At 40.4% G+C, this 24,972-nt stretch overlaps 1 protein-coding gene across 1 annotated transcript in view; it reads right to left on the minus strand.

Annotated features, from left to right (window-relative positions):
* Window positions 1-22,837, minus strand: part of CLPTM1L (CLPTM1 like) — a 34,022-nt gene extending 11,185 nt beyond the window's left edge. The window contains exons 1-11 of the mRNA XM_068936282.1: window positions 22,557-22,837; window positions 21,638-21,738; window positions 19,456-19,645; window positions 17,311-17,453; window positions 15,283-15,361; window positions 11,193-11,310; window positions 9,964-10,058; window positions 8,520-8,604; window positions 6,944-7,047; window positions 4,207-4,272; window positions 2,553-2,603 (exon numbers count right to left, since the gene is read on the minus strand). Coding sequence (XP_068792383.1) covers window positions 2,553-2,603; window positions 4,207-4,272; window positions 6,944-7,047; window positions 8,520-8,604; window positions 9,964-10,058; window positions 11,193-11,310; window positions 15,283-15,361; window positions 17,311-17,453; window positions 19,456-19,645; window positions 21,638-21,738; window positions 22,557-22,730 — 1,206 coding nt within the window. The 5' untranslated portion in view covers window positions 22,731-22,837. The remainder of the gene's footprint in view (window positions 1-2,552; window positions 2,604-4,206; window positions 4,273-6,943; window positions 7,048-8,519; window positions 8,605-9,963; window positions 10,059-11,192; window positions 11,311-15,282; window positions 15,362-17,310; window positions 17,454-19,455; window positions 19,646-21,637; window positions 21,739-22,556) is intronic.
* Between the last annotated feature and the right edge of the window lie 2,135 nt (window positions 22,838-24,972).

Consider the following 24,972-nt stretch of genomic DNA (forward strand, 5'->3'; position numbering starts at 1 on the left):
GTAAACAAGCAGGTGGACAAAAGGGACCTGTTTTATTCATCTACGTTTCCAGAAGACTTGAGACAACATTCCTTACAAAAAACTCAAAGAAACTAAAATGCCACGGAATAAGAACATGCCTTACACATTCGTTCCAAATTTTTCATATTGAGAGGACTGGGCATTGAATGAAAAATGTTAGCTTTTAAGAATGGACATTTGTGCTATTTTTTTTTGGCTTGTTCACTTTGGAGAAGGATAGATGACTCTACCTCAACACTTTGGCTTATAGAGGAGGATTACAGTGATAATATGCTGCCTACACGTTTTATCTGGAACAAATGGAGGCCAAATAGTTAAGATTCCTTTGCACAGAACCATACACCATTTAGCTTTTGGAAGGCAAATCCTGTAAAGTGTTTTACATTAAAGCTTAGGATCACATGATAACTCAGGTCAGAAGGGACCTCAGGAGGTCAACCAGTACACCTTCCCGCTTAAGACTGGGCCAACCATGTCATCAGACCAGGTTGCTGAGGTCTGACCTTGAAAGCCTCCAAGGATGGAGGCTGCACAACCCCTCTGGGCAATTCGTTCAAATGCTTTACTGTCCCCATGGCGAAAGAGCTTTTCGCTATTATCCAGTCTGAACCTCTCATTTCAGCTTACACCTATTCCCTCTTGTCCTCCACCTCAATAAACAGCTTGGCTCCATCTTCTTGATAACATCCTCATAGGTGCTGGGAGACTTCAGTGGAGGGCCTCTAAGATGCTAACCACCCCCTGAAGCTGCCTCTTCTCCAGGCTGAAGAAGCCCCGCACCCTCTGTGTATCCTCACAGGGCAAATGCTCCAGCCCTCTGAGCACCTTAGTGGCCTGCTGCTGAACTTGCTCCAGTTTATCCATATCTTTCTTGAATTTGGGGCCCGAAACTGGATGACTGCATCTAGATGCAATCTACTGAGTACTGAGGAAAGGTGCATAATCACTTCATTTGATTTGCTGGCTATGCTTAAGTTATCAAAATACCATCTTATAAGACAGACCAACACTCGTCTAAAATATGGAAGGAACAGAGGACCATAATCATGAAGTTTCTGCTCTTCAGTAGGATCAGGAATTCCCTTTATCAGAAGTCTGTTACTGACACACCGTAAGAACATAAGGCATTTTCACTGGGTTGGACCAAGCGTCCATCTAGCCTACTATCTTTTCTGGGTGGCCAAAAACTGATGCATTGATTTAACCATAAGAATAGAAGGCAATTCAGAATATTTGCTACTGAGATAAAACACTTTCGGTTCAAGTCAGTGACAGGTGAAATTGTTCACATATAGTCAGCCTTAGGATAAGGACCAAGGCAAGCTGAGCACTTTACCCATACAGCAAATCAGGTGTCTCAACTTGAAGAGACAGCACTGATTTGCAATTCTATAATGACTTTAGAACAAAAGATCTTGCTATGTGTTCAAAGCAGACGCCCATTTGCCAATTAAAAAACAAACACCTCACAAGTTGCTCACGGCTTTCGCATTAATCAGAGATCAAGATCCGTCAGGTCTCAAATTTAAGTCCCATGCCTTGCAAAGCTCCTCACCACTTCAGCTAGAGATGAAACACACATTAGACAATGCAAAATACTGCTTCTGTTTCTTCTTGAACTATTAGGTGTAGGCAACAAACAGGTAGCAACAAACTCCTCTTTCAGGAGCTTATAATTCTTCTAATGCTGACATCCATAGATATTTAGACTCTTAACACTCAGAAGAAGAATAAAAACAGACCAGTCAATGAGATCTTGTTTCTCAGCCTTCACTTGCCTCCTGTGGTTTCCAGTCTGACTTTTCAGACATTGCTATTAGGATACTTGCCAAAATATAACCAGTAATTTTCATTTTAAACGCTATTTTAAAAATCCCAAAGGAATACATTTGATAGCTGATGAAAGCTAAGAAGGCTAGGCATCATGTTAAGTCAACTGCTGAAGATTTCTGATTTCAACAGAGAAACTGCCTGAACAAGAAGTCATAACACACAAGCGACAAATCACAGGAAGACTAACCATGGCAGATACTACCTCTCTTGAAGGGTAGCTTCCTTCAAACAGAGCACAAGCGTGGATTTGTACCATTAGAGGTACTCTACACTTGATGGATAGGTAATGTCTTCATATATGAAGAAAAACAATTTTTTTTTTCCTCCTCTAAAAAGAGCAAAGGAGACATCGTGATCTTCACAATTAGGACAGGACAAGCTTCTAGAAGCATGCCTTAGCATTAGAGCAGCCACAAGTTATTGGGCTAAATATAGGAATTGCTGGACAACATCTTACAGTTTATTTCATCTAGTTGGACATCCTTAATACAAATTACACTTTTTTCAAATACTGCAATTCAGCTAGCAAAAACAACTCTTTTCATAAACCATTAGAATGAATATTCTCTGTCTGATCATCCACATCACTTGATGAAAGAAAACAGAAGATAGACTTGTTTCATTGTTTTTATTGCTATAAGTGTATCAGTAGGCCACATTAATATTTATGTATCAGAAGTCACAGGATTCCCTCTTACCTGGGTATCATATTCCTCAGTTTTCTTTTCAGAGTCATTGTATGTACCAAACTGCAAAACATATAAAATATATAGTTAAGTCAGAATTGTGGAAAAAGTATTTTTTACCAAAAGTAAAAAGTTGCTATAACCTTCAAGAATATTCCTAAAATATTAGGCTTTAAAAATCTACAGGACGCCACCACCTATTCAGAACGTCTAACATGGGAGAAAGCATACATGACAAAATGTTATTTGAAGGTGAAGGTGCATTTGCCCTCCTAAATGGCATTAGATACCATACAGCAATTCATATTTAATTGCAGTTTTCAAAAAAAAAAAAAAAAAAAAACAGAAAGTTCAAAGAAAAAGTATCTGTCCCATGATAAACTGAAAATAAATATGGCATTTTTCATTTCTACAGGGAAGGTTCTTTTCTTTAGCATCACAGTATGCTCAGAATGGTAATCTTATTCCAAACTGATTAGTGCCTCAAAAATAACACATTCTCAGCTGATACAAAAGTCCTTTTTTGAAAACAGTATTCACTAGCCTTTAGGTCAATATTCAGCAAGTGACAAGCCAGCTTGCAAAGTGCAACAACTGTGCAAACACTGTATTTTAAAAGAAAAATAGCTAGTGAGTTTGAGTTTTTTTCCTATCAATCCTTTTATGAGTTGTGTTGTTATCATTGTTTTTACTATGCAGATGTTTTTAAATGTTAGTGTAAGTAAAAACCGATTTCTGTTTCCAGATTGAAATAATACTTCTTAAATTGCTGTTCTTAAAAAAGCGATTCGACCAACTATGTTCTTGTAGGAAAAAAAAAAAGTCGTAGTAGTACAGAAACTTTGAAGAGAACTAAGGATTGCAAAGAAGTTGTGATTATTTAAAAACGCTTCCTTGAATACTGGCAAGGCAGCAAACAGAGCCATCAGCTACTGAAAATGCACAGACTTCAAGCAGTACAAAATGCCAGAAGTTCTTGTTATGTAAACATTAGATATTATACAACAAGAATAAAAACTGTCTAAACATAGACTGTCCTTTAAAAAAATTTGTATGAAGCCAGTGTGGCCCAGAATTTCATGATCTTCATTACCAACAAAAGTGAAAGACCACAATCATGTCAAACAAACCAACCAACCAACCACAACCATCATTAATTTGAATCCCGGTTGATACCATGTCCTGCAAACAGTCTCAGGACTTTCACAAACCCTCAGAGTAACAGTTTAAGACTCTCCTGCCCCCAGAACATAGGTTACATCTCCCTTCTGCTAGTTCCACAGTGTAGAAGTTGCAACTTCAGTTTCATGAAAAATTCAGTCTCTTAGTTCAAGTCACCATGTGTGCCAAGAGTGCTTTTCCAACACAGAGGAAGGAGTTACAGGCCCACCTGTTAAGATTCAGCAAGACTGACAGAGGAACTCTGAAGTTTCTCATGTCAAAAATACATACAAATTGTTAATCCTTCCACATAATTGATCAAAAATAAATTTTGAAACTACTCATCTAAGCTTTTGTGTTAAGTCATTCTCAAAGAAAAGATGTGCACAGAAGGCTTTTATAGGTTTTACATCTTCATTTTATTGAAAGCCAATTTGCACAGTAACCAGAAAGGAGACAGAAAGTTCAACAGCTCTAATCATTAAAGGGTTGATGTCTACTGTACCTGAATTTTGGGTCTCATGCCTTGCCATTTGATTGTCATTTTCAAAGCTTTCTTCACTTTCCAGAGCTGTGGTTAACAAAAGCAAAGCGCACGTATACAAAATTATCCAAAGGAATTTCTTCCACAAGACTCAGATAATCAAAAGATCATAGGTACAAATGTAGCAATTGCCTGATCACAGCAGGCTGCCTGCACATACGTATGTGCAAGCTGAAAGTCACGTCACCAGACAGGTACACCACTGAGAATCTGCACAATTAAGTCCCCATACCAGATGATATACTTGAAGTGAAATAACATAGTCTTTCCAGAATATCTGTATTGTGGAGCTTAGGTGGGAGTTAGTTGCTGTCAGCAGTAATGCACCTCAGGTTAGATGTCCTCCAGTAACCACCTGCTAAAGCAGGCTTTTACATGCCTTCAGGGTTAGCTGGGGTCTGCAAGATCAAGGTGCCTCAGAACTCCTAGCAATGACTAAGCGGGCCCTTACATGGTCACTACATTTCAGTAGTGGGCTATGAGGATTAAGGTAAAGTCAGTGAATCCATGGGGTTGTCTGGCTACTTAGTGTAAGGCTGTTGCAGTTTGGCCCTAATGCAACCAAAGGTTCAGTGCATCCGAAAATTTACTCAAGCATCCATCCCATTATATAGTTTCTACAAGTTAAAAAACACAGTAAGCTCAGCAGGACTATACTCCATGAAGCTTTTTGTGGGCAAGGCTGGTTGTTTGTTTGACTTGAACATTTTGTTCAAATTTATTTACTTGAATAGTGACACTGATATTCTTTTCCCACCCATTGTATCTTTGAAACGAAACAGCACAATTGGGTAAAGGCCACCCTTTACTGTCAGCTTTGACACAGGCAAGAAGCCTACTTATTACAGAAGCAATGTCCACAGTTACTACTGCATGAGAAATAGGTGTTAAGGATAAGCTGTGAATAAGTACTCCCCAGTAGCCAAATTTCCTATGAGATGTATAATCCATATGTTCATTCTCACTTTCGATAACCATGTTACCTCACCATCACTTTAGCTCAGAGATATTGTACTTCAACAGAACCTACAGAACGTTTTCCCTCCATATAAATTCCACATAATGTACCCATATAATCCCTTAAATGCAGTTCCCCCAGCCTGCAATCCAAAAGCAACATATTGGAAAATAAGGCATATGAAAAAGATGACAAGAGGCAAACAGTCATAAGGACTACAGATCTCCAAGAGCTCTATTTTCTAGCTCTTTGGGCAGCTCCAGCAAGAACCTCTGACAGGCACAAAGACTTCGGAGTCCTTCAACAAATGAGATCTGAATTTGCCTGTTCTTAGGTAACGGCAACCAATAAATCCATCTTCATAAAACAGGAACGCAAAATCTTAAAGTTTCAATTGACTTTAAATCTTAAACATAGTTGGTCCTGTCTGTCACCTTACTCTTTTCACTAAAACTTTTCAAAAGAAAGCAATTTAGAGACCAAGGCTATTTTTAATTTTTTTTTTTTTTTTTTTTTTTTACTATAACCAAAAGTGTCATTTATCTTGACCATAGACATTTTAAAATCATTTAACCCTCTGGGTTTCTGAAATCTTTAGATTCAAAGATTTTTGTGATCCTTAAAATCCAAATAAGGTAAATTCAAAATAAAAGATATTCGGCAAGATTAGTAGCATATTTATAGCATTGGGATATATATTTATCCCTGAAACCTTGTTGAAATTTCAGAGAGCTAACGAAATTTTGTAGATTAAATTTAATTTTTTGAGGACAAAAACACTGGCAAATACAATACAGAAAACAACACACAAGCACACCATATTTTTTTTACATGAATTCTGGTATCTCACCTTACTAAATAGTTTTATAGTCAAATTTGGGACACCACTATTTGTAGTTTTTACAAGGAGTCTGATCTGTTTTGCACACTCAACTGAAATTTTAATGCTCACATTCGCGGCTTTGCATTCAACAATTTAATCACTAACTAAAAAAAGTACGGTCTGAACTACTTTGTCCTCACAGGGATCACTTGCAACTGCAAGAGATGCGCAGTCAAAAATTCCGCATCAAAGTCCTGAACTTAGTTTTAAACACTGAAAAACAATTAGATCTGCAAGAAATGCTAGGTGGAGATCTCTCTTCTTCCTATCAGTGTTGACTTTGTTCTTTGTCACGCATAAGTGGGCTTCTGAGCAGTTTCAGCAACCCACTGACTGGACATGCTCTGCTGGAATAACGCGCACAGCCAGCTATCTGTTCCTTTTCTTCCTTCCCCGAGTACCTCAGTCATGGCCTGGCAGAAAACTGCAGCCCAGAGGCATCTGTCTGGCAGCCCACAGCCTGCTCTTTGACAAGTGTTTCCGTGAAGGCTCCCTCACATGGTTATTCACGCCTGGTCGCGTGAGTGATGCCTATAAGAGGATGTGACATGAAGGAACATCAGCATAGCCCTGTGTTTGGTTTCATGGTACCAGCCGACCAATCCCAGGAAAAGCCGGTAATTCCAATTTAGTTATTTAATAAAGGGACGCAATCTCCTCTGTCACAGAAAGCCAGTTAAACAAAGCTGTTTAAAAGACAGTATACTCCAGCAGTATTTTTCCAGTAACAAGTTTAGCCTTCTTTTTCTACAATAAACTATAAAACGCTCTGTTAAAGAGTACCTGAAGATTCCAGATACAATTGATGGAAGTTACTGTGAATAGTGATATTTAGTTCTAGAGCTTTAATCACTCACCTCAATCACTGCACCAATGCCTGCTGGAATCAGTACCAATAAACTTGTTTGTTCATCCAAAAGGAAAAGAAATATTACCACAGTACTAAAGCACCGCCAAAGAACTAGATTAAAAAAACCCAAAAAACTGTTAATATTTAAATGAATAGTTGAGACAACAGAAGACTGTTGGCCTATTCACTATAATTCTATCTTACTTAAGCAGTTTAAGCATGAACTTCTCCATACATCTTATATATTAAGTAGTCCTAGGAAGCAGCCCACTTATCTATATACTCCCCAAGCAGATTGGAAAAAAAAAAAAAAAAAAACCACACACACATAACAAGGAACAAAACCTTTTTAGGAAATCTTTATCACAAGAGATGAAAGGAAATCAGAATATTTAAGGAAGATTTCTGTACTGCAGCAATTCAACGATTCATCAGTACTATTACGAACTACATGATGATTATTGTCTCAAGGAAGCTGTAAGGCATCAAAGTAACATCATTTGAAATTCATGCAACTAATTTAATGTTCATAAACTGCTATGAGAAAATTAATCCATTTTACTCAATGGCTTTGAAAATGTAAGTAGTTTATTCTAGGGTTATTTTTCAGTTTCTGCAAATCCTGTAAAAGTTTCTCCTAGATAATTCTTAAATTAAACTAGGCAGGGACAGAAATAGGGAAGAGCTACAAGACACTTGGGGCATCAACAATTATGTTGTACCATTTCATGGCAATTTCCTGTCCATACAGGAAATACAGAAAGGATACAGAAAGGAAGGAGATTAAAGTTTGCTAAAGAGACAGTAGAACCATAAAGTCAACTACTGGAGACTGAACTGAGTCTTTGATAGGTTAAGAAACCCTACATCACTCAGTATTTCCCATTTGACTTTTCTCATTTAGCTAACTGGCAATTAGCACTTCCAAGTCTGAAATTCCTTGGATCATTTCAGATTTTGGATGGATAATCTATCAGAAAAGCGAGCAGTATTAATACAATAAATAAGGTTTGGTAGTTCTATGTTTAACCTCCCATGTCAAGCTCCCATGGCTGGCTGCTCACTTCTAATCTGTCTTTAAGAAAGCTTGACAGGATGTCAGACCGCTATGTTTCATCAATCTTTCTCACATCCAAAATCAAACCATAGCATTATATAATTGCATTTTTTTCAAATAACGTTTGGAACCTGACATTATCTACAAGGGACATTTGGGGCTTGCAGGATAACATTACACGTGACAGCACATTCTCTCCAGCTAGATTTTTTCCCCTGTCCCCATTTTTTTCTCTAAGTACTTTAGCGTCCCTTCACCAAAGGAAATTTTAGACTTCAATTTTAAACAACTTGCAAGACGGTCAAATCTTGAAAGTAGCACAAGAGTGCTTAAAAGCAAGCAATACTTGACCACAAGGCTAATAAAAGTTAGTACCAACCTGTAAGCCACCTTTCCACAATTATAAAAAGAAAACATCTCATTTTACCGTCTCAATAAATCTACATGTCAGTTCAGAGCAAGAATCAAAGCACAGTATATTCTATATAGCACGCATACCTACAACACTTTGAATTATAGGTCATACCTGCTTTTGTAGACATCCCAATCATGTTCCTCTTTTTCTTCCAGAAACTGATGTCATTTTTGAATGCAAGGAAATCAAAAAGGAGCTGCAAACAGCAAGAAACACGCTGAATTGCTCGAAACATGCACCAACCAAAGACTGCCAGCTGAACTACTAAAAATACATTTAAGATGGAATTACAAGCCAAGACTTATTTAACTGAAATAAAAGTTACACACCACAAATACAAGCTAAAAAAAGAATCTGTTTTAGAAGCCTGTCAGTCACAGATGAAGAACTGAGGACCTTGAGAAGTTGCTCAGCTACTCGACAGATCAGGCAACACCATACTAAGTTAAATTCCAAGTGCTTGGTATTGGATTGATAGTCAGTTTAGGCTTGGGCAGTACCAAAGTTTAAGGGAAAAAAATCCTGCAGTACAGCAAGTCAGGTTTTATCTTGATTTCAGCAGTAAGAAGTTGGCCTAAACGTCAGGGACTCATTACATTTATTTGCACCAAACCATTTTTTCCCCCGATATTCTCTTTGAGCATTTGATATTTGAAAAAGCGCAGATGATTCAAGAAATTCTTGGGTCAAGGAATTTTAATGAAAAAGTACTTTTCTTTTAACTTGGGAAAACAATACACGAAAGAACAAATATTTGAAGAGCTCTTCTCAACCTATAGATATATCACAACTTGATAAACAGAATGGAAGAAAATAAACAAATATGACTGGGAAGTATAAAGGACTTTTCCCACCAAATTAATTGCATGTACTCTAACTATAAAGAAGCATAATGCACTCTGCAAGTTCTTATTTCTGCCAGAACATGGGAGTTGCACTGAGCATAACTGTAGATGACAAAAATGCTCAAAGTAGAATGATGAAATTTGAAAAAAACCTGTTCATTAAAAGATTCACATTTAAACCAAGACAAACACAATGCTGACAGAGGTGGGCGACACTGCAATGTGTCTAAAGCAGCAAGCTCTGCACATTCCAACTGACGAGTTTTTAATGTAAATCCGGAGCCAATCTAAATTCCTTCCGGGGTTAGATGTCTGCAACTCAAAGAACTATTTACTGGCACCTCAGCTATCCCACTGCAGTGGTACACCTTGTTATAACTCAGCTTAACAGAAAATTTGAAAGACTGTTGACAGGCATTTAATACTAGGGGTTTTGGTTCCACTCCAGCTGAAAAATGATAATGAAATCAAGTGTTCTATATTTCAGTCGAGAATGTCAGTTTATAGCTAATGGGCTCATACTTCTATATTTGAGATTTTTCTATTAACTCTGTATGGGAAATACAGCTGACTTGTACAAGACACCACTTGTACCGCTTTATTAAAATTAGTATTTCCCAGAATAGTTCGAGAAGTGAAGGAGGTGTAGTTCAGAAAATCTTCATTTTTATATAAGCTATAATTCTTACAAAGAAGTTTTCTCCACTTACATGGAATGCTGCTACAAAGAATGTCAGAGCCAGAAAATACAGGTTAGTATCCACAAAAATTCCTTTTACTTCATCTGCATCCTTTTCTGAAAACCCTAAGAGAAAGAACAAGTATTTGTGCAAGAAATACTAGAGAATGAATTGCTGTTATGCTAGATTCCAGTACAAAAGAAATCTTATTTTGCCTGCATGTATTTGGAAAGTAACTGTAAATCTAAAACAAGATGGCAGCTCTATTGGTAAAATCCAATTCCAAGGATATTTTGACTAATGAATTGGCTAGCCTTAAACAAAACCAATCAGTCAGAAGCTGCCTGATGTGCATGTAATATCCTGTGTAACTACAGCCTAAGTTGAACAACAGACAAGCACAAGAAGGCATCCTGGCCTGAGGGGAAACTGGGGGAAGAATAAGGTTTATTCAACTTATCCTGCAAACTTTCACATGATACACAAGGAAAGTGAGCTTCACAGCAAAAACTGAAAAATAAGAGAAAGCATACACTGTGGAGGATAAGATGTCAGTGAAAAAAATCAGACATATATACAAAAGTACGACTCCCAAGAAGGGATCAGCGTCAACTCTTTCTACAGTCCTTGTAGAATGAATCTGGAAGCTCCTTCTTGATAAATCGAAAAATGCAAAGGATCTTCCAGGGATTACAGTCTCTAAGCTCAATATTCTCCACTCTTATCAGATCTCCTGAAGAGAAATGTTGTTACCTTGTTAGAAAGGTAACTTTTAAGGACCTTTAAAAAGGATGATCAGAAAAAACTTACAGTCCAAGGCTTTGCTGTGCCTGGCTTTGCTGGCTGTACTTCTACCCTAGGCTACGTTCTCAGTGACCAGAATTTCAGAAATTTCTTTTTAACATCTCCTGCTTTCTTCAAAACTTATATAACACCAATTCAGCTGTCTTTGTTCCGTGGATGGCAGGGGGAAGCCATGGGAAAAAATGTTCTCCTCTAGTTTGGCCTCTTATGATTTTACAGTAGTATTCTCTGGAGAAAATTGTAAATTAATAAATGGTTAACTCACCTATTCTTACTTCCTATTGTATTTCAACATTTATACCCACCTTTATTAATATAAAGCAGCTTAGATTTGTACACTAAACCTTTTCACCATCTAACTAGACGAGAGAGCAGTAGATATCATCTATGAAATTGAGAGGAATTTGAGAATTTAATTTTTTTGGCCTTATGTCATTAAAGTAAAAAAAACATACCAAACTGTTGGAGGGAATACACAGCATCCTGCATGTGGATCCAAAATCGTAGTTTTCCAAGAGATATTTTATCATATGACACTGTAAGAGGTAGCTCTGTGGTTGAACGATTTATAACCTGTATTTCAAAAAGAAACAGTTTCCTTTATAATAGCAAATGAATAAATAAAATCAGTTATTTCTATTCAAATTTTCTGAAAATAAAGGAAACTAATCACATCACATTATGATTTATCATAGGCTAATTTTAAGTGTCAGGTTTTTTTTTTTGGAAAGGAAATATCATCTTAGATTTCTGGACTACGCTTGAAATCTTTGGGTTTTTTAAGAAATGCTAAATTAGCAGTCTGTTCTTTTCAAGTTTTTATAGCAACTTCACTGTTATTGTATACAAGAGCCACTGAGAAGTTTACATAAAGATCCTTCTGTTAGTCTCAGCTCAAGTGGGAAAAGTGCGCATAAGGCAATTCTCTATTTTGACAGTTCTTCCTCTACATGTACAAGCTAAGATTAATCTAAGTTAGAAAGCAAAAAAAAAAATCTCTGCCAGGCCAGGCCACAGTAAGAATTTTACTAAATTGAGACTTTTTAAATTGTCTTTGGGAGGAATGAAGGTTATACCAAAAGAAAAAAACCAAGGTAAAAAAAAAGAAAAAAAAAAAAAAAGGGAGGGGATGCAAAACGTTGCTGCTTCCTCAGACTGGAAAAGAACAATGCTTACTAAAGCTAAGCAAGCTACCCTGCCTGCAAGACTTGGATATGGGGTGTCACAAAGTCCTTTTTGCCTTCAGCAGAAAAACTGCAGGCTAATCCTACTGTCTCATATACATTTTAGTTATGAGAACTATCCAGGGTCCTCTTAAGTTAAAGAGGTCTTAAACTGCCTCAGCTCTTTCAGCATTATAGCTGCTTGTCTCTCACATAAGTTTAAAAACAAAAGGGAAGAATAAAAAAGTCCTCACAGATGTCAGAATGCTCCCCATCTACGTAGGTAGAAGTTCAGGCAGTATGTTTTAAACCTTCAAGGACAGCTTAAGACTACAGCCAGCCAGCCACTCTTTAAAGAATTGGAGCAGTTCAAAAATCTACTGTTCTCAGCTGCTAATTTCTACTCAATCATAATTCCCACTGTTATTCCACACTGTATCTGTCTCTACAATATGTTCTTAGCTGACACCTATCTGAGATGAATGGGCTTCTTCTGATCCTCATGTTATAAAAAAATGCTTTTAGCCTCCCTACACATAGTCATATTTTTGCTCCCTTTCCCATTCACTCTTTCCTCCAGTGAGTACCAATAATTCTCCTAGCCTTACCTCCTTCCCCGGACCCTAGAAGCTCATCAGAGATAGGGGCAGAACATGCATGTGTGTAGGGGAGGGAAAGCAAAGCTGGGAAAGCTTTGTAAATGCAACAGAGAGAAAGCTTGAGAAACTGATGAAAAACGGGGAAAACAAAGGGGTCAGAGATGAAAATAAGGAATGCTGGTGAGATTTTACTGCTGTTTACCAAAAGCCACATATACATCTTCCAGGCTTCTCCCTTCTATACATACATATAATCCCTCCATTCTCTTTCCAGCTTCTCAATGTATAAAAGATAACATCAACATTCCTGGGAGAGGATGGAAAGAAATTTTTCTGTGCTGGACAGACAGAAAACCAATTTTGCAAAAACATGGGAGAGTAACATGCAGTCAGTGCACTCTACCCAGGTAAAAACTGTACTAATAAGGTAGGGTTATAGCATGGAGAAAATATTGGCTTGTAATACAAGACAGAAATTACTGAACAGCAAAAGCAAATTAAACGAACATACACAAATCAAGAGAACAAACTCTTTCTTACTTGACCATTAAAGCCCACAAGTGCTGCCTCGCAACCTTGCCAAGTATGATGATCACTAAGCCTTTGAAAACTGAGAAGTTATCAAACCTCTGCAATACAATCTACTCGTGTAGTAAGGCCTCTGAACATCACACGTTACATCTAGCACTCTACTTTAAGTACTGCAGAATAGCGTGTGAACAGAGCGAAGAAGTTCTGCAGAAGGAGTTCTAGTACGTTTTCAAATCAGAACCCTGGGCCCTCCCCAAACCCCCAGGACTGGCAAGAACATTCAAGAACATGAAGAACACGTAACCTCTCAATCGCAATGCAAGACACCTCAGTACTTACCCTAGAAAGCCCGCATCTCGGTCAAAGTAATAGTCAGCTGAAAAATCTATACACACTAGCACAAGCAGGGAAAATACATCTTCAGCGACAAGACTTTCGGTCAGGCATACCAAACAGACAGCATCTATGTCCCTATTTACAGTCAAACGCTGACCTTGCTCCACAGAAGCTGTATTACCTTATTCTTTCTTGTTCTTCACTTACAGCTTGCTAACTCACCATATCCATACTATTAGACCACTCTTACTGTAGGGCTTGTCGGCAGTTTGGCAAATCCCTACTGAAAAGTTATATAAGCCGACGCTGAAGGGGAAGTTTGCTAGTTCTGATAGGTTAGCCTTTGCAGCACTTGTCTTCAAGATCTTCAACCACTTTAAGGCAGAGGATTGCAATAGCAGCAATCGTGATGTGTGTGGCAGTGGTGGGAATGTCATTAATAACATGAGAACACAGATTATTTATAAACAACGTACACGACTCGATCAGTTAGAAGCTATTGTGTACTGACATGAATGTACTAAACTTAATAATGAGCTGTGGTAAGGAACTCAAAACAAAAGACAATGCAGATAAGGACATCACAAAAGAAATATCTAGAGAAATACTGGACAAAACTATCTGCTCCTAAGTCCTATAAGTTTGTAACTGAAATGCTCAGGAGTTTGTTTTGCCAAATAGAAAGTTCGGGAAGGGTGGGGGGTGGGGGAAAGCAAGTTCCTAAAGAAGATTCTCCCCAGCATTCAGCAACAAAGTTCTTAGTCTATCCTCAAGTCTGTGAATTGGGAAGGTCTTGTGGAAAATTTACACCTACCAAGATTGCCATCTGGAATCAGGTGAATCCAGATATACTCATTTACTAGTCTGAGACATTCTTCAAGAAGGCTTTTTTTCTCAGTAATTTTTTGGTTGGCAATTAACAGTCAGTGCAACTGAAAAGAGATGCAGGGCTTAACTAAAAGCTGCTAAGGTGATCATGGTTCAGACGAAGGGAACTGCCTTTTGAAACTTGTAGTAGTACAGCTGTGATTTCCCCAAGAAAAGAGAGTTGTGCACAAAGTGAAATACAGGAAATATATGAAAAAACCTTTTTTTTTTTTAAAACTGTAAGGCTGACTAAACTTTGGAACAGGTTGCCCAGAGAGGTTGCCGCGTGTCCATCCTTGGAGACATTCAAAACCCAACCCTGAGCAACCTGTGCTAAGTCACTGTGCTTTGAGCAGGAAGGTTGCACGAAACAACCTCCAGAGGTCCCTTCTGACTTCATCCATTCTGATAAGTCTGTAAGCTCTGATTCGAGCACAAAATATTAGATGTGCAGTTAGTAGATTAAGTAGCAGTGCGTACTGCAGCAATGTATTTCCAAGTTTTACGCTGCTCGGGTTACTTCCTAACGATGAACAAAGCACCACTCCAAAACTAAACATCAGTATATGTTTTGGAGGTAAGCCAGTAGGTAATCTCTTATCTCAGTGTAGCTCCAGTACCAGCTGTACTCAGCATGCTCTCTTCCCCAGAAGATACTAGAAGCAACTCTCGGATGCTAACGCATCTTCATCAGTCAGCTTAGAGAGTCAAACTGCTGGTGAGACTGTTCCTGCCACAGCTGCTGCTGCAACGTCCTCCGCATCCACCCCAAAGACAGCAACAAGGGAATCCAGATATCTTTTGGCAGAACAGAAGGGAGTGTTTGGCAGCTATTTCTGCTAAGGAGGAGTTTCAAAACCCAGATCCAGCTTCTGCAGTTGCCACAGTTGATCACATTAATTTAAACAACAGTTAAGATCACAGAGTCCTTTTATGATTTTCCTGGTTTGTTTGCTGTAATGAAAAACTATGACAAAATCTTAATTAAAACAATATTCAAGATTGCTGTTAAAACTGTTAAATGTAATTAAAGGTATTCTATTACTCACCATCAAATCTTTCACTCTGTTGCTTAGCTGATCAATAAATAATATTGGAAGGTAATGCACTGTCTTCCCCAACTGAACCCTAGGATGTTTAAACATGGATTTTATGACTGTAGTGATCTAAAAAGAGAACTGCTTTTATTAAAATTAGCACTCAATCATCACTTTCAGACCTACCCACGTAGGTATTTTCCACTGTCTTTTCAGGCACATTTTTCTTTAACACATGGCAATAGAGAAGCAACTAGCCTAGGCTCTTGAGAGATGTCCGTATAAAAATTAGGCATGTCATATTCCTGTCTTTAGGTTCTGCTCTTACTTTTCAGTAGACAGGCAGAATAAGTGATAAAAAATGAAAGACAAATGAAATTGGCTGTGATGATGCTGAAGCTGCTGTGTAAACAAGGACAGTGGGAACTAAAGTCTGTCAAAGAGAAACGTGCTGAAGTCCATTACCACATAAATGTATTATTTGTCTCAAGTATCCCTCTCTTTCTGCAACAGTGCCAACTGTCCTCCGCCTCCCCCACCCTCTGCATCCCCAGTGACATCCATCAGGTCAGTGACAGCATTTGCTCTAGCTAGCACAGGACTATGTACAAGACAGCTGGCTGCTGGTGCTGTATGGTGCTGGAAGTCTGGACACTACTGAAGGGAGCATGAATCTTCTCTACCCCTTCCTCAACAGGAGCACTTGTTCAGATTGCTCTACCACCTCAGCAATCTATGTAAAACCAGCAGAAACGTAATCTTTAAGCCCTCAAAGACTTCCATCAACTAGGAAGCGTGACCTCGTTGGCCAGTGATTTGGCAGATGATCTACCAGCAATTGTTCTATTGGTATCTTGGAATACGGTTTAGCCTAGTGCCCTAAGAGTACTAGAAAGGCAACTTTCTACACTGTTATGTACTCAATAAAAGCAAGTCTATGGAACTAGCATAGCTGAGCCTTTTAAAGCCTGAAAGTTGAATTTGAGCATTTCACACACAAAAAAAAGGAGAAGTTTCTATGTGTGCTAAGAAAGACTGCGTACTAAGTATACAAGGGGCAACTCACCCTGTCACAGTAACATAGAAAAAGCATCAACTCAAGGCTCAGAATACTGTTTATTTACCTGAAGAGGTTTAAATTTCTATACAATACCTACTAATAAAGCTACTAGTAGTGGAACTGCAGCAGGATATTTCATATTCAAACTACTGCCTTTATAAAACAGTGCTGACGAATCTAAACATGCCTGAAGAGATATCCTCACGCATCAAGCCAGGTCCAACCCTTTCCTGTTATGGGCATATCTTAAGAACTGCTAAGTTTATCTGTTCTGGTTGGGAAGCTATCCTAGAACCTCACTGTTTGCTCGTTAAGCAAATACTTCTGGATTCAATAGGATACCTGTAGAGACAGGCATCAACATAAGGCAGCACAAGCCAATACAGCACTATTTATATGGTTAACACTGGAAGTCATTTAAGTGGGCTGCATTTAGTGGCCTAAAAACCTATCCTTGCTTTTTAGTACTTTCTGGAGAAAATGACATGATGTAGGAGGATACATTTTCAAAATAAAATAAAACCAGTCATGGAGGAAAAAAGATGGAACAGGAAGTCAGCTCCACCACTTAAGCACCTGCACATGAAGGTTGACTGGAAAGGTCAAAGGACAACTGCCTTAAACGTCCCAAGTATGACTGGAAAACAAGGAGGTATAAAGTCTGCTGTAGCATTTTACTTTTGTCTTTGCAGTTATAGTTTGTCTTACTAAAACTCCATACAAAAAAGTGTTTTAAACTCTGAGCTGCCCCGAACAGGTCATATTTTGCTCTGAGCTGCAAGATATTATGTAGTAGAAAACCTCACCGGAAATACGTTATTAATTATCACTACTGAAAAAGCAAGCATTAGGAGTATCTATTCTTATCTCCCAAGGTCTGATTTAAATATAAAATACTAAAGGAGGAGAAGGAAGATTTTCAAAGAAGTGTGCAGTAAGTTTATAATACTAAAACTAGCAAAATTAAGTCATTAACTTACATCTTCATATAACGGTGAACATCAGCAGGGAGGGATGATCCATCGAAGACAAAATCTTCCACCATGACATTTAAGGTTAACCTTGACCTCCAGTGTGAGACAGGTTCATCTAAAGCATTGGTCTGTTTTTCTGCTTCAATTTGCTTTAAAAATATAATAAACATACGTACTGCTAAACAAAACAGAATTTTGAATATGATGATATTCAGCTCACAGAATCCATGGAGCCATTTGCTACATCACAAAACAGAAGCTCATTTAAAACAAACAAACAAACAAACCAACCACCCTTTACCTTAATTTTGACCAGATCAAATATTTTGTGCAAATATAACAGAACTGATCATAATGGCCCACCGTAATTTGACACTGAACACCTCCAGTACCCACTCACAGCCTTGCTCATCAAGAATGAATATTTAACTAATTAAAATTAATACTTTAGGAATCTGAATGCTTGTCAGAAAAAGTCACTTGAAAATAAGGACGTCAGAGTAATCAGACATTATTTCAAAGTCATTTTGCTTTGAACTTCTGAGCTTTGAACACCGTACTGTGTAAAGTAGTGCTGAAACAGAGTAAGACCTTGCCTTTCAGTATGTGCTCATCCCCAGGCATTCTGCTTGCTTTTCTTCTGATGAACACTACTGATTTTGACTTTTGAAATGCTGGACTGCGACCTCAACTCATTTTCAACTTTATTCTCATTCTAACAGTGTTTAGAAACAGCAATGCTGGCTACAGATATATTTCAGATTCCAAACAAAAACAGTGAAATTCTCAAAAAACAACTCCACTTGAATATGATGTACAATAACCACTACAAGTATTTCATTCTCTAACACTGCACATTGTTTTCTAGTGAGTAATCACAGCATTTGGCAAAGGATAAGATCTCATTAGCTTGAATTGTGGGGGGAAATAAAAATGTACTAAAGAAATAGAACAAATCTACACTTTGATCACTCACCAATATCAAAATCAAGTTCACGCCTCTTTTACATAAGCAAAACGCAGTATTTTACATGAATTCAATTTACTATGCAAAATATCATCATTCTGGGATAGGGCAAAACAATGTTTGTGCCAGAAGCAACAAATCCTTGACGCTAACTAGGGAAGTGTTTTAATAGCAGCCAGTGTTATAAAGGGCTCCACATCTGCTGTGCTGAATGGTCTAATATTAGTGTACAAGCTAACAATTAAGAAGTAAGAGGGCTTTTTTTATTTGCTCCTTTTTCTAATATTATCACGAGGCTAAAGACATAAGCATAGCAGATGCTAACACTGGAAGTGTCTGTCAAGAAAATGCCTTTTTTTTTGCAGTTGTTCTTCTATAGATTGCTTATAATTTGTAACAATATATTGGTAGGTGTAACAGATCTCAATGCAAGACAGATACTATCTTCACCAGGACAAGGGTGCAATCCTCTCTTCCGTTGTCATAAGCAAGACCTTTAAGTTAATCACAAAATAAAGCATGCCCCCAAGTCTGCTTTTTTTGCTATTTGCTTAAATCAAAAACTGTTTTAAACTGAAAGGCAGTCTAGTGTCTGTTAGCACCAAGTTTCAGACGAACAGTCAATCAATTTTTAATTTCCAGCTTCAATGTGGGTTGAAATAGAATATATAATACAGCCAACATAAATATCTCCAAATAGCTTTCTCAAGTTTTTGTAAAGAGCATGAAACCACAGTTTTCAGCCATGTTGAAGGACACTACAATTTGGAATCAAAAAAGGGCGAGATTTATGCATAATCTACTTTGATATTAATATATTATAGTTTGGGCTACAGAGGCCTTACTTGCAAACAACACAAGTAGCCTTTCCCCAGACTAAGCCTTCTCACAATAGGAGCAGCATATACCCAGTGTCACACGCAGGCCAAAAAGGCAGAAGTTGAGTTTTGCCCCGTAATTTGGGAATGTACTTTTACTTTCCCAAATTTTACTTCCATGTACTGGGAAGCTCTCCAGCTTCCAGACCTTCCCTATTACAAAGTGTATTTCACACAAAGTGCTAATCCAGCTTACAACTTGTTAAATTAATCCCCCAGCAAGAACAAAAACCTACTTCTTGATGCTTCAAAGAAAATCCTTATTTAAGCATTTTTTCTTGTTGAACTATGGAAAAAAACACCTACCTGTGTGTCTGATTCGCCAGTGAGCAAATTAATCTCTTCTGGTTTAGGAACCATATATGTAGTCAGAGGACTTACTATGTGCACCTGTTTACCATCGTGCCAAGGCAAAACGCCAGCATGGTGAAGAAATATATATGCATATAGTGTCCCATTATTTCGGGTTTTCTTTGGTACAGAGACATTGACTGTCCTAAAATACAAAATAAATACAGTATGAGATGACAGAGTGCAAGCCGAAACATTTATCTGTTACTTAGAAAGGAGCACAGCTGGTGTTGTGGAAAGGAGCAAGAAGAGGCTGGGGTAGTCAGGAAACCAGAAGATGTTCATGTAGCTTTCCACACAACAATTGCTTTTGGCTAATACGCCTCAATCAGCCTTGGCTGCATGGGATCAACTGATATACTCCTGTACGTGTCATAACATTTGTATTGTCAAGGTTTTACTGTTATCTTAAGACATCTTAGTCCTTATCCAATTCATCCTTCATTACGCTAGATAACACAGAAAGACTGTACCATCAATTGTGTTATTGTTTTCCTGCATCAATTGCTCACAGGGCCAAAATTAGCATAGAACACATAGAAAATAGCCTTCTACGTGCTGAACACATATCACAAATTGTATACATGATAAGAAAAACAAGAAAACCACTAAATTTTGCCAAGCACTTTGCATTAACAAAGCATCTTCTCAGCTATGGCAAGTGACAAGCACAGAATTCCACACAGAGTCCCAAACCATGAAATCACTCCCCCTGCATTAGCCAAGAAACCACCACACTTGCTACCCTTAGACTGCATAATCCTTCCTCTGTTCTTGTCAGTTTGCTCAGGTTGTTTTTTCTCTAAATACTTTCATTGGCTTACAAAAGTAGACTGCATCACAGTAAAACAATTCTTATATTTTCAAGTCCACCAGAAATGAAGTTTAACATGATCCAAATGGTATATCATTCATATTTATAGAAAATGTAGAACGTGAAAGAACTTGGGAGAATCTGTGATGAGAGCACCTAAAAATCAGATGACAGTCGGTTTTAAACAAAAGAGCGAGGCAGCACAACGCAAGCAGTTCTAAGCATTTTAATTGAAAAGAGGGGGGGGATGTATTCTCAACAGAGAGAGCATGGTGTCGTGCTCAGAAATTTGACTTCAGGTATGATCCTAGTCCATCTTAATTAGGACCAATGTCTCTTTCTCAAAATCTGAAATCATCAGGAAAAAAAAGATTGTCAGCATTGAAACGGCTACAGAGAAGCATGTTGCTAAAACACAAGCAAAGAGAACATGATTCTGGACTTCCAGGTTCTATATTGAGTCTGAAACCACAGCTACTAAGAAAGACCTTGTGTAGATAGTAGACTGGCTACAGGTATTATTAGAGGAAAGTCTCAAGCGCTCCCAGTCACTTTGACTTAGATTTTCACAGCACAGTCATTTTTACTGTTATAAGCAAAGCGCACTTTTTTGAAACATTTGTTTATACAGCTGAAAACAGTATGTTGATCCAAAGCAACCAATACTTATAGTTCAGCACATCATACATAACTGATCTAGTACAGCTAGGGAGATCAACGTTGAGAGTGGGATCAGAAAATTATCTGACAGACAAGAGAGGACAGCATTCAAGGTTTGTAAAGACTGCATAAGAGAAACAAGTATCCCTGTATTTAATCACAAAGGCTTTCTTTGCGGGGATTCGTTTCTTGCAACTGTGAGACGATAGCTCAATGCAAGAAAAGTTTGTGAAACAGCCTATTCTTTAGTGCCAAAAGAACTTATTTCACCCTTTCCATCAAGTCAGGCACTTTATCAATGCTTAATTTGAAGGTTTCGGAACCTCTAATTAAAAAAAAAAAAAACCACCAAACACTTCTTTTAGGTATAGGAGTACTTTATTCTAAATGCTAAGGCTGACGCATGACTAATATCTTTGCTGCCTTAACACTGCAAATATGGTTACTGATTTATTAAAACACGTGTGAACTGAACAGCCTGTAGAACACACAATAGTAGCCTTACACCAAAAAACACAGGAACGGCAGCAACAACTAACTCTTTCAACACTACTGTCATGAACAGACAGTCCAGCTCACTTCATCCGCATTCGCCTACGTGCGATTGCTCGTTAGGATACTTTCTTCAGAATTACGCAAAGAACTAGTAATTCTAACACTTACCTTTCAAATTTGGACTCAATATCAAAATCTTCCACATTCAAAACCAGATCTATATTATTCCCAGCACCAATGTTTGACCTGGTGGTAGTATACACGCTTAACTGAAATTAAAAGACAGTACAGGGCAATCAGAGCACAGAAATTTTAAGTTCGTACATCAGAAAACTCAAGAGCACAGACGTGTAATTCAGCCAACTTTCCCAGTGGCGTGATGGTTATATATGTTGGGAAAGAAAACGATCTCAAAAAAAAAAAAAGAAAAAAAACACCTTTCAGCTATCTCTGCCCTTTCTTTTGGGGCACAAACACATTATAACACAGCCACTAAAGATGGTTTTATAGGACCAGCTATACTCAAAAGCAAAGTAAAAGTTTTTTCAAAGGAAGCAGAGCCAATTTTCCCAGTAAGCCTACTCCATGTGTTACATGCGCTAACGGACACACAAAATCGAAAAAACCAGAATACCGTTTCCTCCGATGCGTGCTGCAGCTGGAGGCGCTCCCTACGACAGAGGGGGAGGCCCCGTGGCGCACTACGAGCGCCCTCAGCGTTTTCTACGTCGCCACCCCGAGACCTCCAGCGCAGAAGCCGCCAGACAGCCGAGGCCCCCGAGGACAGCTCGGCGCTTCCCGCAGGGCAGCGGCAGCCAGCCGGCCCCGCTGCCAAGGAAAGCCGGGGCAGCGGTTTTCGCCCGCCACAAACACGCCCCAGAGGCCACGTTACTGGCTCTGCCGCCGGACCAGCACCCAGCCGCCCGCGGGGAGAGGCGGCAGCTCCCTCCGCGCCTCGGCGCGCCCAGGCGGGCGGGCGGCCGCCAGGGGCGGGCCGGGGAAAGCGGCCCCCCCGGGCTCGCCGGCTCCCGCTGAGGCGGAGCCCCCCCTCTCCCCCCGCCGGCCCCAGCGGCCGCGCCCCGCTCACCTGCAGCTTGGGCCGCCGCGCCAGGTAGGGCCACACGCAGCCGGCCGCGCCGCCGCCGCCCGCCGCCGGGCAGGGCCGCGTGTAGACGATGCCGTACATCACCCAGCACGTGTGCGCCACGTACACCGCGAACACCCCCACCACCAGGCTGGTGAACGAGCTGCGGCTCAGCATGGCGCCCGCCCGCCCGCCGGGATCACCCGGGCCGCCCCGGGCCGCCCAGCCGCCGCCGCTGGCGCATCCTCCGCTCCCGACGCCCGGGAACCGCCCCGGCGCCGGCCCCGGCCCCGGCCCCGCCCGCACCGTCACTTCCGGGACGCAGCGGAAAGGGCTCCACGACCCGGCCAGGCCCGTTTCGTCGCCGGGCAACCGCCCTCGCGCCGGGAGGGCGGAGCGCGCCCTGGAGACGGCCACGCCCGCGGCTGGAGCGTCACGGCGCGACACTGACGGGGCTGCGCGAGACCGCCCAGGGGGCGCCCCGGAGCCGCGGCCGGAGGGCGGGGCCTGGCACCGGGGGCGGGGCCTGGAGTCGGGGCGGGGCCTGGAGTCGGGGGCGGGGCCTGGAGGTCAGGGGCGGGGCCGTTGCCCCGCCGCCATGTCGCCCGGGAGGCTCTGCCCGCCCGTTCGCCCGCTGGTTTCACGCCCCGGGGTGCCCTGCGCTGTAAGTCCTGCTGCCCCGTCTAGCTGGCTTTTGGGGTTCCCCTGCGCTAGGGCAGTGCGTCTGCGAGTCCAGGCAAGAGCGGCTGGAAGCCCCAAGTACGTTTTCAGTCTACGTTAAGTTTTGGCCCTGTCACAAAAAACGCTGTCTGTGAAGGAAGGCCCCGGGACAACTCGAGGGAAGTGAAGGAGGCTCCCGTGTGCCCCGCTGCTGCAGTGTAAAAAGGAGTGTTTCTTCCAGTCCTCACGTCTCTGCTCATGTGGAGTCAGTCAGGAGAAATTGGTGGTGCAGGTAAGTATCTCAGATAGGCCTCAGGCAAGGTCATTCAGCAGAAGGTGTGTAGAGGCAGAAAAGACAATAAATACCATGTGGCAACAGAGCAGCTGCCCCTGACAGCAAGGAGCAACAGCACTATGCCCAGCTTGCCTGGGACACAGATGGGACCCTGGAAGGAGCCACCCAGGGCACACAGGAAGCGCGTTGCAGGATGTGAAACGTTTGGAAATGCCATGGGGGAAGATGAGGACAGATATAAACCAAGAGAAAGAATTTGAGGTAATGCTCCTTTCCTTTCCTTCCCTTTATTCCTGTCCTTTCCCTTTCTTCTTTTCTCCTTTCCTTTCCTCTCATTTTTCTTTTCCTTTTCGCACTTCCTTTCCCTTCCCTTCATCTCTTCCCTTTCCGTCTTGTTTTTTCTCCCCTTTTCTTTCTTTCCTCCCCCCCCTTCCCTTCGCTTGCTCTTTAAGAGGAGGATGAAGTGGGGGAGAGTAACGGGAGCGAGCTGGGGTGAGACTGAGAGGGCGAGGAAGGAGAGGAGACCATGGAGCAAGTGCTCACAGCTCACGCTCCTACAGTAGCAGTCTGTCACCTGAAGACACCTACACAACAGCCGGTGGCAAAGGAGGGCTGGCTGCTCACCGGTGAGCCGTGAACTGCAGCGGCCCGAGCTGCGGAGGACGACTGTGCAGCTGCACCGGAGGCAAAAGCAGGGCTGGAGCCAGGCACTTTTGGCAAGCTGTATGCTAGGATGGCAACTGGCAGGGCAAAGGGGGTTAAAGCCAGGTAGTATCTGCTACGTAACAGGGACAGGAAAGTTGGGCATCAAGGAATCTTAGGGTTTTGTTTTTTGTTTTTTTTTTTTTTGAGGAGGCAGTAGAGGGAACTAGTTTATGTTAGCTGTTGCTCAAGCCAACTACAGGCTGTTTGGTTTAAAAGTGGTTTCGAACAATGGCAAACACCAAATCCCAAACATCAAAATTTGGGCAATACAGAATTCAAGGCCTCACTTGCTTTGCCCTATAAAACTGGCACAAATGTATTGCAGAAATATCAACATAAACGTATGTCCTTGTGCAGAGTGTCCATCCCTGGAGATATTCCAACCCTTTATAATAAGCAGCCTTGGATGCATATTTGTGCGTTACATAATCTGTAATAATATTTTATGAATAGTATCAATCCTTTTCACTGGTAATTAAAGTGTTTCTGAAAATGTACCACTGTCTGATAGCATACTTGAGAATTAGTTTCTTTTTAGACATTTTTCACAGTGTAATCTATATATGTCAGTATACAGCCAATAAATCATTTGCATTATAAGAGCAGAAGAAAAAAGGGAAAATACATCTAAGAAAAATCCAAACGGTTATGTAGAAGGAGATGGAACATATGGTTATGAGATGTCGTTAATTGTTCAAATTTTAAAGCTTTTCTTTGTATGAAAATGTGCAACATTGCTGTATGACTGACAGGACTTCA

This window comes from Struthio camelus, chromosome 2 (assembly GCF_040807025.1).
Source record: "Struthio camelus isolate bStrCam1 chromosome 2, bStrCam1.hap1, whole genome shotgun sequence".
Classification (NCBI taxonomy): domain Eukaryota; kingdom Metazoa; phylum Chordata; class Aves; order Struthioniformes; family Struthionidae; genus Struthio; species Struthio camelus.